Source organism: Neoarius graeffei, chromosome 15 (assembly GCF_027579695.1).
Source record: "Neoarius graeffei isolate fNeoGra1 chromosome 15, fNeoGra1.pri, whole genome shotgun sequence".
Taxonomy (NCBI): domain Eukaryota; kingdom Metazoa; phylum Chordata; class Actinopteri; order Siluriformes; family Ariidae; genus Neoarius; species Neoarius graeffei.
Window position 1 is genome coordinate 18,325,853 of NC_083583.1, and position 18,503 is coordinate 18,344,355.

An 18,503-nucleotide genomic window follows, 5' to 3' on the forward strand; every position below is an offset into this window, starting at 1 on the left:
CTGAGAGGAAGAGGAGAGTCTTTTGTGTGGACCGACAATGAAGTGGAACTTCTACTTCATGTCACATTGGACGTTTCTGCAGTACGAGCACAAGCCTGTAGTCCGCCATTGTTGTTGTTATGACGCATCTAGCGGCGGCGGCTGAGGTTAAAGGTTAGAGAGGCGGGGCTTATACGTCATTGTTTCTGAAAAAATCCGCATTCGCCGTCCAGACGACTCCGGGCTATCCGGCGTTTTAGGATTTTCCCCACTCTGAGACCCGTTTTCAAAAAATACCGGTTTCACACCTCGAAAAAGCCAGATCCATCTGGACGCGAGGCCGAAACGATAAAGTATTTATGCAGATTCGACAAAAACGTACTCGTGTGGACGGGCCCTAAAAGCACTGTCGGAATTTAAGTGCAATTTCTCAGGTAAAACATGAATCGTGGACAATTAAGCCAATGGTGTAGGACAAAAAATTACACCTTTATCAAGATTATTGACAAATAGATTGCCAGGATACAGTTTATCCCTGTTGTACACACTGTACAATACTGTACATGATTACTGTCTTATAGCGACTCTGTGTATTTTATTGTTGTATTTTGGCATTTTGCACTTGGAAAATTTTGTATGTCCATGTTTAGATGCAAATAAATGTTTACCTGCTGTTCCTTTTATGCCTATTGTTCTATTGACTCAACTTAATTAAGCTGTGGTACCAAAAGTACACGATTTTGTGTAGAATAGAAATTTTGACAACAAAGTGGCATGCAATAATATTGAATAGTTTTAAAGTCCTGTGATACCAATTAAAACTGTAATTTAAACAATTTATGTAGGCACAGATATAAAAGAATAGTAATGTAAACGTAGTGAATTAAGCAACAATGTGCTAAAATATGAGTTAATAATTTATTTTAGTCAGTGAATCCAAATCATTTTTATCCAGATATTTATTAAGCTTATGTTAATTTCACCCTGATAACTAGTAAATATAAATAAATATCACCTAGATATTTAGTAAATCTAAATTACCTTTGCTCAGATATTTAGTAAATATAAATAAATTTTTCTTGTGAAATTGATTTGGATTTACTAAATATTTTTGGGCTATATAGCTCATCATTTGGCATGCTATTAGTAAATCAAACACATTTTAACTGTTGCTTTTATTACCATGTACTTATTTTTTCTGTTTAAATGTAGTTAATTTATTAAATAATTTTTAATCAAAATTGTAATAGTAAAACCTATTCAATTATATTACGTGTCACTTTGTTGCCATAATTTTTTAAAGTAACCTTAGGTCAAACTTTTTACAGTGTATAGTAATACATCGACCTGATTTTTTATGGCTTTTGCAACTGTACGACATCCCTATGTATGTACATGCGAACAACATACATGTAACACCACAGAGTACCCAATCATAAGTGCAAGGCAACATATCTCATAAACACTTAAGCACCGGACAATGAAATTTGTATCTTTATTTACACAAAATGAACCGCAAGCTGGCCTAGTGGTTAGCATATCCAACTCTCAACCGGGAGATTGCAAGTTTTAGGCAGTACATATATATATATAATATATATATATATATATATATATATATATTTTTTTTTTTTACAAATATTGATGTAATAGGCAAGAGGCCGAGGGCTATAGAAACGGCACCACCCAATGCACCTTAAGGGCATTGCCTGGGAAGCTCAGGTCCTGGCATGGGAGGGACTGGATAGATTTCTTATAGATTTCAATGTGTAGATGCATTTCTACATTTAAAATAAAAATATTTCATTGGTATGTTTTAATGAAATTTTAGGGGAGGAAGGTCTTGCCATGTAGCCTTAAAGCATTCGCCTTTGGCTACCACTTGTATTTACAGTTAGTGATGTGTCTTAAAATTCCAGATGATGAAGAATCCTGTCTCAAGGGTTCTTCCATCGTAATGAGTTATACTGTTCCCAGTGATGGCTGATCATATTATTAAATGGGATTTCACTCAAGGGAGTAATCACTTGACATAACTGTCACTGATGGGCTACGTGAATTTATGGTATGGGTAAGAAAGAAATCAGCCCCAACCTTGCTTCTTGTGATCATTTGTAGTAGAGCTGTTGCACTTGGTTCCACAAAAGTCCAAACTAATCTGCCTTAAGATATTTGCTCCGAGCAAATAATTGTACAGTATGTGGATCCCAAAAATGAAACCTGATATTGATGTCTTTTTTCTTTGAAAGACAAGAGCTTATCCTTGCTAGAACATTGATACCAGCCATTCCTGATTATTCCTTTCTACATTCTTACACAGGCACCTGCTGTTCAAGGATCTGTTCAGGAGAAGGTCTTAGGTGTGTGGCTTGGTACACAAGATCTCCACGACCTTTCTCAACCTATTAAATTGCAATTTGTGAACACCAATCAAGTAAGAAATGCCAGTTTTCCAATGAATGACACAAAAAAATGCATGCTTGTATACTGTAACTGTAGGTTAAAGGAAATTTTACTTTAAATCATTGTTTAACATATGACAATTTTAATGAAGGGTAATTTTGGCAAATGCAATACAAAAGGTTTTCTGATTTTGTTTTCCTAAAAATGCATATTTTTCAGAGTGTGAATGGGAATTGTGTCTTCTGGAAGCATTCAAATAATTCAGGTCCTGAAACAAATTTTCAGATTTTTCAAAATGTTTGAATTATTAATAACAATCACCTTCATAAGGAAATAATAATGAGAAGGCAAAAGGAAATAGATTATTCTTATGCTTATGCTTATTGTTGGTGGAGAAAGATAGCATAATGAAATTCAGGATATTATTATGATTGTATTTTTAGATGTGCATATTTCTATTTGTTCCTCAGGTCATTGGAGCAGTGACGGATGTATCACAAGCAGGAACGATACAAATTTTATCTGCAGTTGCAACCACCTCAGTTTTTTTGCAGTTCTCATTGTGAGTTGATGTCGCAATACATACTCATATACGTATTGTCTTTCAACAAGCAATGTCTGGATTGTTCATCTTTATCATATTTCTGGATATCTCTCTTGTTCATAATGTTGGGCACCGGCAGAATCCTGGGAGTGTGCAAGATGCTGAAGATGTTCGCCGTCTTGAATATATTACCTACATTGGGTCTTCTTTCTCTGCGCTATTCACAGCCCTCATCATCATATTGTTTTTAATTCAAAGGTATGTAGGTTAGTAAATTATGCTAATAGATCACACTGGTTTATACCACAGCATTTTTAAATGATCACTTCTCGGTGTTGATTAATTTTCTGTAATAGCACAGCTATGACAATAGTTCTAGCTGCAAGGTTTATATTAATGCACTCATTCTAATATATTATTATTTCTGTAGTACAGTGACTTTTATTGTGGGTGCACCACATAACATCCATCCATACTGCTAATCCATCAGGGTCATGAGGTAAGCTGGAGCCAAGGCTTCAGGCAAGAGGTGGGGTACATCCTGGGCAGGTCACCTATCTATCACAGGGCTAAAACACACACATACGAACAACAATTCACAATCACATTCACACCTATGGGCAATTTAGAGTAGCCAGTTGACCTGCACGTCTTTGGACTGAGAAAGGAAACCCACACAGGCATGAGGAGAACATGCAAACTCCACACAGAAAGGCCCCAGTTGCCATGAGGTTCAAACTCGGAAGCTTCTTGCTGTGAGGCAATAGTGTTATCCACTGCAGCACCGTGCCACCTCCGCCATATACAAAAACTTGAAAAATGTGTGCAGTTGTTGCCATGGTGAATTTTTCTGTGACTTTTCTTTTAAAAGGTGTCTCCAGTGTCCATGCTTTGTAACTAATGACTGTATATATGGGTAGACCCTGATGGATTACCCCCAAGGGGTAGTGGGGGTATACCAAGTGCTGATCACCCCATCCTTGACTAAGGCTACATCCACACGACAACGGCAACGAGATGTTATTTAAAAATATATCGCGTCCAAATGGGCAATGATCAGTAAAATATCAGGTCCATATGGCAACGCAACGCTTGCTGAAAACGATGCAATACACATGCCACACCTCTAGGGGCGCTGTAAGACGGTCCCTTCGGAGACACCAGAACAATAGAAGAAGTAAGGACGCATGCGCATAAACTATTATGCGCGAGACTTCATATTAGCCACAAAGTCAGGAAAATCTGTTCGTAAAATTACATTATAATGACCAAATACAATGAAAAGTATTTTTCCAGTCTCACCTGTGAAAGGTAATCCCATGTGATCTCGTTTGGACGGCAAACCTGTTGGTACAGTTAAACGCAGCTAATCTTTATTCTCCGCTTTGACCTATCCAATATGGCGGCGAGGATGACGTATGATTCTACGCGGAAGGCGGCGTCTTTAATGGTCCGGAATAAATTGAATGCTACACGTTGATGGATTAATTTGCTCTTCTACGCCCTTTTTGAGGAATGTATTGTAGGACTAAAACCAACATCTGAAGAGGTGAGATCGCTCCTTTTTTTCCCTATTTTTGCTGGCGGGATTGACTCTGGCCTAAGGGCAGAGTCTCTCTCTCTCTCTCTCTCTCTCACTTTGCACCATTACACAATAAATATTCACAGTGAAAATATTTTGTAAGCGCGTTTCATGAACCAAGTTATAGGATTTGTTGACAACTCGCATCGAGTTCGTTACACTTCTACCCGGCGTGAAGCACTCACAGTCATGTAGTTGTGACGTCATTGTAAACAAATCCGTTCTACTCATCCAGACGACTTCACAACGGCAACGTTGCCAGATCTTTCCACTCTGGAACCCGTTCTCAAAAAGATTGCGTTTTGGGCACCCAAAACGCCGGTGCCGTGTGGACGCCAGGCCTAAACGATAAGCAATTATATCGGAGTCACCTGAATCCATTGCCGTGTGGACAGGGCCTAAGTGGTTCTTTCCAGAACACGATCTGTTAAGAGTCATTAGATGCTTTCAGATCAGGTCATGTATAGTATGGACCCCTGCTGCACTGCTTAGTGTGCAAAGGGTTCAGGGGTTAGCAGCCCCTGTTCCTGTTTTTCATCTTGCTACGAAGAAACAGATAAAGCCTCGATTGGATGGATCAACACGGAAATGACCAAAGTCTGCCTACCGGTTATGCGAAAAGGAAATGCAAATCATAGAAGTTAACATCCATGGACTTGGGTCTAATGTGGGAGAACTATCAAATCTTTGCAAGGAAGAAAAGCCCACCATTGTCATCACAGTAGAGACCTTTTAGATGCAACTGTTCAGGATAATGCAGACTGCATCGCCATACCAGGTTATAATTTATGTTGTAGAAAAGACAGAATTGAAGCATCAGAAGAAGGCATAGCAGTGTACTGCCTAGATGGGACTGCTGTCCATCATGACTCCCAAAAAGACCCTGATTAACTAGTTTGGTTCTCTGTAGCTCTGCGGTCTGAAAAGATACTTATTGGAGCAGTATATAGACCACCTAGTGCCAACAATGACATCAGTGAACATCTAGATTGACACATCTTGTCCAAAATGGAGGATTTTGGTGCACGGTCCATGATACTCACTGGTGACTTCAATGTTCACCATGTAGACTGGCTAGGAAGCCACAGTACTGATAGAGCAGGACACCAGACTCTCCAGCTTGCTAACAACCATGGTCTAGAACAGAAAGTCAAATCACCAACTAGAAAGGATTAAATCTTAGACCTTGTACTGACTGACCTGCCTGTCTCTACCACCACCTTTGCCAACGTAAGTACATCAGACCATCATCCAGTGCTCATCACTCTAGATACCCCTGTATTCAGGGACAGGCCATATAAGAGAAAGGTCTGGCTTTATGACAAAGCTGATTTCTGGGAAATGAGAGGTTACATCTCCTCTACCAACTGGACTCAGGTTTTCAATGAGAATAACCCAGACAAGGCATGTACAATTCTTACAAAGGTAATTTGTGATGCTATGGACCAGTACATTCCAAGCAAAACAGTGATCTGGAAAACAGGTGACAAAGCCTGGTTTAACAACAAGTGTGGAACAGCTGCAAGGAAAAAACACAGGTTATTCAAACAACTTAAAAAGAACAATATAACATCTAACAAAGAGAAATTTGCCAAAGCTAGAAGCATATACAACAAAGTCAAAAAGGAAGCCAAACAACCTTACAACATCAAGCTAAAAGAAGATCTAACCAACAATAATCTCAGTAGTAAGAAATGGTGGAGGATCGTCAGCTAGGATCAGTCTTAGGGCCACTTCTATTCTCAATATTTATTGATGACCTTACTGATGTGTGTAATAATGAAGTTTATCTTTATGCAGATGATGTCACTCTTTATGCACCAATACTATCACAAAAGGACAGATCTACTGTTGAACTCAGCCTCAGTAAAGATCTTGAAAGAATACAGTACTGGACTGACAGCTGGAAAGTCACATTTGAACCATCAAAGTGCAAAGCAATGATGATATCAAGGAAGTGAGTACCATCTAGGTTGACTCTGCACCTAGATGACTCTGTGATAGCCATAAAGGATGATATCAATATTCTGGGTGTGACTGTTGACAGTAAACTCCCCTGGTCAAAGCATAGAACAACCATTGCCTCCAGAGCATGAAAAAAACTAGGAGCATTAAGAAAGGTTGCAAAATGTCTTGACACCAAGGGGAGAGCCACAGTGTACAATACACAAGTCCACAGCATCATGGAATACACATGTCTATGTTGGATAAATGCTGCCCTGACTATCCTGAAGCAACCTGATGTCATCCAAAAAAAGGCAGTAAAAATCATAGAAGTTGACGAAGTCACAGCCAGAACCAAGTATTCCATTTCTAGCCTAGCTCATAGGCACAACGTTGCTGCAGTATCAGTGATATTCAAAATGCACACTGGACATTGCCCAGCAGACCTACACTCCATTCTTCCAAGTAAACCAAATAAACAACATATCACCCGAACATCAACATCCCTTCCAGTCCATGTCCTTGCCATTCCAGATGCCAGGACTCACAGATTGGACAGAAGCTTTATCCACCAAACAGTCCAAGTCTGGAACACTCTGTGGGGTTGGTGACATCAACCTGGCAGGCCTGGCATCATTCAAAACTCGGGCTCACTGATTTCTTCTGGATGTCTAAGCTGCTGTGAACCATTTAATTAGTCCTTTAGTTTCAGAAACTACTTGGCTATTGTTCACTATAGTGCTATATATACAAAAGAAAAAAAAGTCATAGTAGGAATTCAAAAGAGAAGCCAAATGAAGCCCTCTGGTGGCTGGCTGCAGTACAATTTTTAACCCGCTTTAAGCCCACTTACATTTTTGGTTACTTGACCACAAATTCATCTCATCTCATTATCTCTAGTCGCTTTATCCTGTTCTACAGGGTCGCAGGCAAGCTGGAGCCTATCCCAGCTGACTATGGGTGAAAGGCAAGGTACACCCTGGACAAGTCGCCAGGTCATCACAGGGCTGACACAGACACAGACAACCATTCACACTCACATTCACACCTACAGTCAATTTAGAGTCACCAGTTAACCTAACCTGCATGTCTTTGGACTGTGGGGGAAACCGGAGCACCCGGAGGAAACCCACGCGGACACGGGGAGAACATGCAAACTCCGCACAGAAAGTCCCTCATTGGCCACGGGGCTCAAACCCGGACCTTCTTGCTGTGAGGCGACAGCGCTAACCACTACACCACCGTGCCGCCCATGACCACAAATTATTTTTGTGAATAGTGTTCTATCTTTTTTTTTTTTGCAAATTCTACTGACCTTGATATCTCCCTCAATATTTTTCCTTACAATAAATATGTTTTATAGTAGTTGTTTGATGATAAATAAAAGGACATGGTTGAAGAGGTGATTGACAGATTAGGGTCGGGCTTGAAACGCGCTAGAAATCTAGCTTCATGAACATGCATACATTTTCCAACATGGACCTGAAGCTCTTACTGACATTACAGCCCAGCAAACTTCATTTAACATCTTTGAAACTTTACAGATTTACAGTGTTGACAGTTCTATAGGAAAGCCATGTCTTGTTCTTTGGTTAACTTTTGGAACAGACCCTTAGTGGTGAATTCTTTGCAGTTTTTCTGGTATGTTGGTCATTTCGATGTCTAAGTGAGCTTCTTACTATCCAAGATACCAACACAAGTGAATAAAATTATGGCATAAACCAAGACAGCCAAAATTAGCAAAATTTTAGAACAATTTAACTACAGCAAGACCTCAGTGAGCACTCAGTGTAGCTATCCAAGTAAGGTTAGCCAGTCACTTTTTTTTTTAAACAAACTCCACCAACAGAGCAGCAAAAATAAATACAACCCCGATTCCAAAAAAGTTGGGACAAAGTACAAATTGTAAATAAAAACGGAATGCAATGATGTGGAAGTTTCAAAATTCCATATTTTATTCAGAATAGAACATAGATGACATATCAAATGTTTAAACTGAGAAAATGTATCATTTAAAGAGAAAAATTAGGTGATTTTAAATTTCATGACAACAACACATCTCAAAAAAGTTGGGACAAGGCCATGTTTACCACTGTGAGACATCCCCTTTTCTCTTTACAACAGTCTGTAAACGTCTGGGGACTGAGGAGACAAGTTGCTCAAGTTTAGGGATAGGAATGTTAACCCATTCTTGTCTAATGTAGGATTCTAGTTGTTCAACTGTCTTAGATCTTTTTTGTCGTATCTTCCGTTTTATGATGCGCCAAATGTTTTCTATGGGTGAAAGATCTGGACTGCAGGCTGGCCAGTTCAGTACCTGGACCCTTCTTCTACGCAGCCATGATGCTGTAATTGATGCAGTATGTGGTTTGGCATTGTCATGTTGGAAAACGCAAGGTCTTCCCTGAAAGAGACGTCGTCTGGATGGGAGCATATGTTGCTCTAGAACCTGGATATACCTTTCATTGATGGTGTCTTTCCAGATGTGTAAGCTGCCCATGCCACAGGCACTAATGCAACCCCATACCATCAGAGATGCAGGCTTCTGAACTGAGCGCTGATAACAACTTGGGTCGTCCTTCTCTTTAGTCCGAATGACACGGCGTCCCTGATTTCCATAAAGAACTTCAAATTTTGATTCGTCTGACCACAGAACAGTTTTCCACTTTGCCACAGTCCATTTTAAATGAGCCTTGGCCCAGAGAAGACATCTGCGCTTCTGGATTGTGTTTAGATACGGCTTCTTCTTTGAACTATTTATTTATTATATTATTATTTATTTAACTATAGAGTTTTAGCTGGCAACGGCGGATGGCACGGTGAATTGTGTTCACAGATAATGTTCTCTGGAAATATACCTGAGCCCATTTTGTGATTTCCAATACAGAAGCATGCCTGTATGTGATGCAGTGCCGTCTAAAGGCCAATTTATGCTGACAACCCAGTCCTCGCAGACGGCGCCGCAGATAGCATCTGCGTAGCCCCCCCCACCTTCGCAGACGCTCTGCGCGCACCTCCCAAAAATTGTGACCACCGCAGAAGCCTTGCAGACAGCGTCGCAGACAAGAGGGCTCTGATTGGTCCACTCTACGTCCGCTGTACACGCACTTCCACTTCCCTACTTTCCCGGTTTGGTTTGTTTTCACGACCGCCATTTTAAAAACACGAGCGAAGATGGAGCAGCACGAAGAGCGGTTGATTGAGGAAGTGAGGAAGTACGTACATCTATACGACTCCAGTTCTAGTCATTATAAGTAACCGGAGGATAAACACTCCACTAACCACACCCACCAACTACTCCTAGCGATTTCGCGACTTCGCGCCCCCTTGCGTTGTGGCGGTGAATAACATCGCGCCCGCCTATTACTCCCCGCTCAACGATAAATTACAACTGTCTGCGAAAAGCTATCTGCGAAAGCCTTGTCGCAAGAGCATGCAGAGGCCTTAAGGGCCCGAAGATCACGGCCGCCCAGTATGGTTTTCCGGCCTTGACCCTTACGCACAGAGATTCTTCCAGATTCTCTGAATCTTTTGATGATATTATGCACTGTAGATAATGATATGTTCAAACTCTTTGCAATTTTACACTGTCGAACTCCTTTCTGATATTGCTCCACTATTTGTTGGCGCAGAATTAGGGGGATTGGTGATCCTCTTCCCATCTTTACTTCTGAGAGCCGCTGCCACTCCAAGATGCTCTTTTTATACCCAGTCATGTTAATGACCTATTGCCAGTTGACCTAATGAGTTGCAATTTGGTCCTCCAGCTGTTCCTTTTTTGTACCTTTAACTTTTCCAGCCTCTTATTGCCCCTGTCCCAACTTTTTTGAGATGTGTTGCTGTCATGAAATTTCAAATGAGCCAATATTTGGCATGAAATTTCAAAATGTCTCACTTTTGACATTTGATATGTTGTCTATGTTCTATTGTGAATACAATATCAGTTTTTGAGATTCGTAAATTATTGCATTCCGTTTTTATTTACAATTTGTACTTTGTCCCAACTTTTTTGGAATCGGGGTTGTAAATAAAATTCCTCAAACAAAATTGTGTTTAATGTAAATGTTGACTGCTGTTTTCAGTTTGTACCTTACTGTAACTACTTTTACTTACATTACTTTGATGGATATTGACAGCTCTCTACCAAATGGTAGCTCGGTCTTTCATGACTCAAAGCTCTAAAAAGCTTCTTTTTTTTTTTTTGACACCGATGAATAATTTAGAGTAGCCAGCTGTCCTAATTTACATGTGTTTGGACTGTGGGAGGAAACCCACACCGCAATGGGGAGAACATGCAAACTCTACATAGAAAGGCTCCAGTCAGCCACGAGGTTCAAACCCAGAACCTTCTTTTTATGAGGTGACCCTGCTAACCACTATACCAATGTTTCATTTTAAAAAAATATATTGTTTGATTAGTCATCCAATTTTATTTTTAAAAAAATTAAGTGAATTTAGTGTGTTTTAATACTATTATAAGGAAGTACTTCAGAGTGACAAACCTACCAGAGGATCTCCATCATGTTTCCAGAAAGTTCTCTTAGGTTTATATAGCACTAATGACAGCTGACCAGTAGATTGCACTGAATACACTTGTAAAATTTGCATAAATATAATCATTGGCAAATTGCTGTGGTATAAGCAGCATCGGGGCAGCCATGGCCTGATAGAGATGTAGCCTTGGGCCCAAAGAGTCACAGGTTTGATTCCCGGGACTGACTGGAAAAATTGTGAGGGGAGTTGACGGAATAAACAGAACTTTCCCCTCCCTCTGTATCATGGCTGAAGTGCCCTTGAGCAAGGCACCTTACCCCCAACTGCTCCCCAGGTGCTGTAGCATAGCTGCCCACTAGGGTGCATCAGTTGCCCTCACTTTCATAAAATCTGATGCATTTTTGTTTGGGTGTTCCTTTTCACCAATAAAGACATCCTGTAAAATTTTTTGACCATATTCAAAAGTCTAATGGTGGCACCATTAGGTTCATTTTTTGCCAAAAAACGCTTATTTTATGTTTTCGCATAAGGTTTGAATCACAATGTTGGACTCCATTTATTGATTTCTTGTGACCCAGAGATCATGTTAAGAACCTTTGCAAGGGATTGAGAAGCATTAATGTGATTCATAATACATTTGTATTGTTTAAAAGTAGTTGAACAATGATTTAATCAACAGCTAAAACTCAAACTCATCTCATCTCATCATCTCTAGCCACTTTATCCTGTTCTACAGGGTCGCAGGCAAGCTGGAGCCTATCCCAGCTGACTACGGGTGAAAGGCGGGGTACACCCTGGACAAGTCGCCAGGTCATCACAGGGCTGACACATAGACACAGACAACCATTCACATTCACACCTACGGTCAATTTAGAGTCACCAGTTAACCTAACCTGCATGTCTTTGGACTGTGGGGGAAACCGGAGCACCCGGAGGAAACCCACGCGGACACGGGGAGAACATGCAAACTCCACACAGAAAGGCACTTGCCGGCCACGGGGCTCGAACCCGGACCTTCTTGCTGTGAGGCGACAGCGCTACCCACTACACCACCGTGCCGCCTTAAAACTCAAACTGTGCTTGATAATATATTTAGAATATGTACTAAAAATGAGTATCTAAGATATTTGGTATACTCTATAAGGTGCCATAATGTTTCATGAAAAGTGATCGAAATTTTGTCATAAAAGTCATAAAATAGCAGCTTTTTCCATAACTTTGAGCTCCTGGTGCCACCATTAAACTTTTGAATTTTGTCAAAATATTTCACCCAGTGTGTTTTCTTACCAAAAGGAACATAAAAACAAAAATGCATCATGATCGGAGGAACTTTTCATTTTTAGGGGGCAACTGATGCACCCTACTGCCCACTGCTCTGTGTGCATGCGCGCGCTCATTGCTTACTTGTGTGTGCTTGTGTATGTTCACTGTTTCAGATGGGTTAAATGCAGAAGAGGAATTTCACTGTACTTCTTCTTCTTCTTCTTCTTCATAAAACACTTCCTGTTATTGAGTGAATTGAGAAAATAATCAGTTTCAGAGTGATTAAAATAACTAGTTTCACCTTGGGGTGCATCACAGCAGCCCCCAAGTGTTTATTCTTTACTTATGTGTGATAATCTTTTAGATTTTAACTGTTAACGATTTTGTGCCGTCTCCACAGGAAGAGGAAATCGGAGCACTCTGTGGTTATTCATGTGCAGCTATCAGGCTCACTATTCCTACTGCACCTCTTCTTTCTGGCCAGTGCATTGGGGTCTGGGGCAGAAAACAAAGCAGTATGTCAGTGCCTTGGCCTCATTTTACACTGGGCCTTGCTAGCCACTTTCACATGGACTGCTATTGAAGGTTTCCACTTGCACCTACTCCTTGTGCGGGTCTTCAACATCTATATCAGGAGATATTTGCTCAAACTAAGTTTGGTGGGCTGGGGTAAGTAGAGGTCCTACATCATGGTGATCACAATTGTTTCTTCTTAGTCATGACAAAAGGGTTAAATCTAGAATACTACATGGTTTTTGAAAGCCTTAATCAAAATATCTCTTGAACAATCCTTTTGCTAGAAGTGTATGAGCCATGGTGTCCATTTGGAAATGTAATTTTTCGACATTGGACTGTTTTTCCCTTCTTGCTGTAGGATTTCCTACAATTACTGTGGTGATCTGTGGACTGACTGGTGAATATGGCAACTACAGCTTAACAGAAAGTAACAGCAATGAAACAAATCTGTAAGACAAACAATTCTGAAATAAACCGTAATGCTTTACATTAAGGTTCCCTTAACTGAAATGATTTACTGTATTAGTTAACAGTAACAAACCATTGCGTTCAGCCTTAATACCCTTTATGTAACGTTAACCAATACACCAAAAATGACTAAAATAACTCCACAGTGATCAACTTGAACACCTTCATCAACACGTTTGAGGTTGTGAGAATGAAATACCGGTTTTACACCCGGAGATCAGCGTTTTGATTTTTCAATTTTGCTTATTTTTATTCATTCACTGAATAAACAGTAAATGCTGTTGTATTATATTAGCATTTAAAAGTGTCAATTAAATCATGTGATAAAGCTGTAGTCAGTAGGATTGAGAAATATTAATGCAAAATAAGCAGTCAGAATATTTAGCTGTGAAAGCACAGATAAAGACACATAAATATCAGGATAAACACCAAATCGATATGACTACCTGGGCACTTCACAAAGATATTTTCAGTAGCTTTTGAATAAAACAATGCTAACCAGTAGCTTTCACATCAGAAACAAGCTAACATTAGCCTGACTGTAATATCACAGTCACATGAAATATGCACTATGGTGTGTTACTGTAAACATAACCATCTTAGCGTTGTGGTTAATTTTTTTAACACAAATCAAATGTAAATCATCTCATCTCATCATCTGTAGCCACTTTATCCTGTTCTACAGGGTCACAGGCAAGCTGGAGCCTATCCCAGCTGACTATGGGCGAAAGGCGGGGTACACCCTGGACAAGTCACCAGGTCATCACAGGGCTGACACATAGACACAGACAACCATTCACATTCACGGTCAATTTAGAGTCACCAGTTAACCTAACCTGCATGTCTTTGGACTGTGGGGGAAACTGGAGCACCCGGAGGAAACCCACACGGACACGGGGAGAACATGCAAACTCCACACAGAAAGGCCCTCGCCGGCCACGGGGCTCGAACCCAGGACCTTCTTGCTGTGAGGCGACAGCGCTAACCACTACACCACCATGCCGCCAAATGTAAATCAAGCAGAGGTAATTAATTACATGTCAAGTAGAAATGTGTCTAACTCAGCATTGATTTGGAATCCTTTCAAGTGTTCACAAGTGAGACTTGTGGGGGGCTGCCCACAGTGTGTGCACAAGCAATGATTGACACTCCGTCAGACACTCCTCCTCGCTCTGATTGGTTGTTTTGAATCAGATGTAGTGGATTATTGCAAATGGCATTATGAGCACTAGGTGGATCCAGAGGAGCCTGATATTTTCACAGATTATCTGTTTTATGTTCTAATGTCAGGACATAGTGACAGTTTTAGAAAAAAAATAAAAAAAATAAGTGGTTTGATGCAGCACCACACAAAGCAGACTTACCTTTACCACCCTAAAGTGCTGCTGTTATTCCAAAAGTGTTATATTCCTCTTATTGTATACCCGACCGATTTGACAACAATCATACTTGTATATAGTTACATTTAAAGCTGTACCACCTTTCAGGTTTTTCAAGTTTAGGTCATAAAAAGAATTTTCCCCGACACCCAATTACTTTTGTTTAGTGGACTGAAAGCTACTGAATTCTAATCACAAACTTCCAATTTTATTAGTTTTTTTTTTAATAGAACAATTAATCAATTTAGGGCCATGTGGCCCTAAATTCTCTGCTATTTTTTCTTGCTTCACCATGATGCAAAACAAGAGACTACGTCATGCATCACGTGGTGGCCTTTCTCTCCCCTGAAACAGAAGAGAAAAATGGAGGACATGAGTGTGAGAATGAAACGCGAAAGACCGACTACAGTAATGGAAAGCGAGAAGAAAAGAAGTTACGTTGTGAAGACAACATATCAAATGTTGAAACTGAGAAATTTTATTGTTTTTTGAAAATTTTTAGCAAAAAATGAAATTAAATAAAATAAAAAATAAAGTGGTTTGATGCAACGCCACACAAAGCAGAGTTACCTTTACCACCCTAAAGTGCTGCTGTTATCCCAAAAATGTGATATTCCTCTTATACCCGAGCGATTTGACAACAATCATACTTGTATATAGTTACATTTAAAGCTGTACCACCTTTCAGATTTTTCAAGTTTAGGTCATAAAAAGAATTTTCCCCGACACCCAATTACTTTTGTTTAGTGGACCGAAAGCTACTGAATTCGAATCACAGACTTCCAATTTTATTAGTTTTTTTTTAAATAGAACAATTAATCAATTTAGGGCCAGGTGGCCCTAAATTCTCCACTATTTTTTCTTGCTTCACCGTGACGCAAAACAAGAGACTACGTCATGCATCACATGGTGGCCTTTCTCTCCCCTGAAACAGAAGAGAAAAATGGAGGACGTGAGTGTGTGAATGAAATGTGAAAGACCAACTACAGTAACGGAAAGCGAGAAGAAAAGACATTATGTTACGAAGGAAAGGAAATGCAGGACCAAATTAATAAATATCAGTGGTCAGAGAGCACCTCAGTGTGATCAGCTGTTTGTTTAGTGACAGTATGATGTAACTGTCAGTGCACAGACAAGGTAAACCCGCGCATGTGCACACGGACTTCCTCTGTCTGCTTGACTGCGCAAAACGAGCGATTTCATGCACATTATTTGCTAGGGAATCCCCTCAAATTAAATAACTTCCCAGCCACAGAATGGCCTGGTTTTTTTTTTTTTTTCGATATTACAGAAATAAACATATATCACAATGACCAAATTTCAGAGGGAACTAAATTTCACCGATTTTATGAAATCGAAAGGCCATCTATATTTTATGTTATGGAATAAGTGTGAAAAAGTTAGTTCCTGTTATCACTTACATTATAGCAGCTATAAATAATCCTTCCCTTGCAAGACAGTTCTACTTTTTTTCTCTCTTGAAGTTAATTAGATGAAAACTCCAGCTTGTCGGGTTACTGGGAAGCTAGAAAGCCCTCCGTCCTGAAGAATTTTCTTCTCCTATGTACATAAGTTCCTGTGTAAGCTGTTACTATGGAACAAGCACAATATTATAAACCTTGAGGTTAGCACTATTGTCAGAGGTTTTATTATAGAAAATGAATTAACACCTTCTGACCAATCAGACTGTGGTATAATTTTTGTTATTTTGTTAACATTAATGCTGAAGTACCTGTTTATTAATGCACTACTGCAGTAAATAAGGGTAGTTAAGGGAACCTTAAAGTGTTACCAAAGTCATCATTTACTGTATGTCTGTGTTGTGTATCTTCATTACAACATTTACATTTCTTGCCCATTGTGTAGCTGCTGGATAACCAATAAGACAGTGAGTTACATCACAGTGAATGGTTATTTGGGGCTGGTGTTACTCTTCAACACAGTGATCATGGTTATAATCATGCTGAAGTTATGGCAGTTAAAATGGCAAGGTGTCCAGACTGGGAACAGACTAAGAAGGCTGTGGAAAGACTGGGCCTCTCTGCTGGGGATCAGCATGGTTTTGGGGCTCCCATGGGGACTGGCATTTAGCACCCATGGGCCTCTGAGTCTACCAGGGATTTACCTCTTTACCACCCTAAATGCTTTTCAAGGTAAGTGTACCATAGTGGTAACTGTCCTCAACCTTGATTTGTTTCCACTTCCTCCAGTCATGGATTGCCTCTAATGTCTTTTAAGGAGTGGATGAACATGATGTGTTTTCATCTTCCAGGTGTTTTTGTGTTCCTGTGGTTCTTATCAATCATGTGCAAGTCAAAGTATGAGGAGAAGAATTCAACAAAAAATTTCTCCATGAGTAATTTCAGCTCATGATAGTGACACAAAGTACTAAACTATAATGGGTTGAATTGAGATGCAGTAGATGAGGATTTGTCATGAGACAACTTTGTCATACCGGAAATCATCGAAGTTGAACTCTGTCTGTCTTTAAATTATGAATCAAAACTCAATTCAAAAAAGAAATTCATACTTTACAGTATTCTGCCAAAATGGAAAGTTCAATGGAAATGGAAAGGAAACTTAGATTTAGATTTATGTCTTCTGTATAAGTGTGTCTGAAGGAAAGAACAAATTTTATATATGTTTAAGTGAACACAACACTGTCTACCTTCAGATTAGTTCAATTTATGACTAATGGATTAAAACCCGTGTCTTTATCTGTTTTCCTGAAATCAGCCAATGGCTTTACAACTGTTGTTGTTGTTGTTGTTGTTGTTGGATTTAGTTTGCATTCCCATTTAAAGGTCATCTAATTTTTTTTTTTTTTACCATTAAAAAATTGGAAACACTAACACCAGTTTACATCTGGGCAAAGAGTATAATATGATAATCACCTTATGAATAGATAACCAGATATCATAATAACAATCATAATTCTGCTATGTATGTAAGTAAACATGATCTGCTATATTTCTAGCCATGGGACACGTTGTTTAAATGATACACAACAGAGACGTTCAAATAGTTTGAGCAGATGATCAACAGTGAAAACTATTCATGGCGTCTTCAAGGGACATTAGACAAGTGATTTGTAAAAGGATTATATTGAATATATGCTGGGTTTGTTTGTTTGTTATATTGTTCACTGCATTTACACTTCGCACTGTTGCACAACTCTTATTTTCATGTGATTTTACTCTAATTTCATTCCAACAGGCAATAAAAGCCTGACATGAATGGGATTTGCTTGGTCTGTTTGCAAAAAGTATCCACTGCAGTAATTAATATTTACTTTATTTTTTTTTATTGGAAGGAGTGTCTCAGTGCTAAGTGCTCATAGAACTGAAGAGTTCTGAAGAGAACTCGGACACAGCATTTTCTTTTGCATGTTCATGTGGAACTCACAACACCTTGTGCTCATTTTAATGACTATGTTCTTTGCTACTGTTTTTCTCACTCCACCTTCATGCTCTCTAATATATATATATATATATATATATATATATATATATATATATATATATATATATATAATTTAATCAAGACTGAAAAGCGGAGCTCTGGATGAGTGTATGAGCAAAATACTTGTAAGGGCACAAAATGGACCTGAATACAATAATCTCATCTCATTCTCATTATCTCTAGCCGCTTTATCCTTCTACAGGGTCGCAGGCAAGCTGGAGCCTATCCCAGCTGACTACGGGCGAAAGGCGGGGTACACCCTGGACAAGTCGCCAGGTCATCGCAGGGCTGACACATAGACACAGACAACCATTCACACTCACATTCACACCTACGGTCAATTTAGAGTCACCAGTTAACCTAACCTGCATGTCTTTGGACTGTGGGGGAAACCGGAGCACCCGGAGGAAACCCACGCGGACACGGGGAGAACATGCAAACTCCACACAGAAAGGCCCTCGCCGGCCAC

General features: G+C 39.7%; 1 protein-coding gene across 1 annotated transcript in view; it reads left to right on the forward strand.

The window, feature by feature from the left end:
- Positions 1 to 17,814, forward strand: part of adgrg3 (adhesion G protein-coupled receptor G3) — a 46,182-nt gene extending 28,368 nt beyond the window's left edge. The window contains exons 5-12 of the mRNA XM_060940950.1: positions 2,300 to 2,413; positions 2,602 to 2,647; positions 2,853 to 2,944; positions 3,066 to 3,184; positions 12,610 to 12,878; positions 13,084 to 13,174; positions 16,439 to 16,725; positions 16,845 to 17,814. Of these exons, the coding sequence (XP_060796933.1) occupies positions 2,300 to 2,413; positions 2,602 to 2,647; positions 2,853 to 2,944; positions 3,066 to 3,184; positions 12,610 to 12,878; positions 13,084 to 13,174; positions 16,439 to 16,725; positions 16,845 to 16,945 (1,119 nt within the window). The 3' untranslated portion in view covers positions 16,946 to 17,814. The remainder of the gene's footprint in view (positions 1 to 2,299; positions 2,414 to 2,601; positions 2,648 to 2,852; positions 2,945 to 3,065; positions 3,185 to 12,609; positions 12,879 to 13,083; positions 13,175 to 16,438; positions 16,726 to 16,844) is intronic.
- Positions 17,815 to 18,503: the final 689 nt, after the last annotated feature.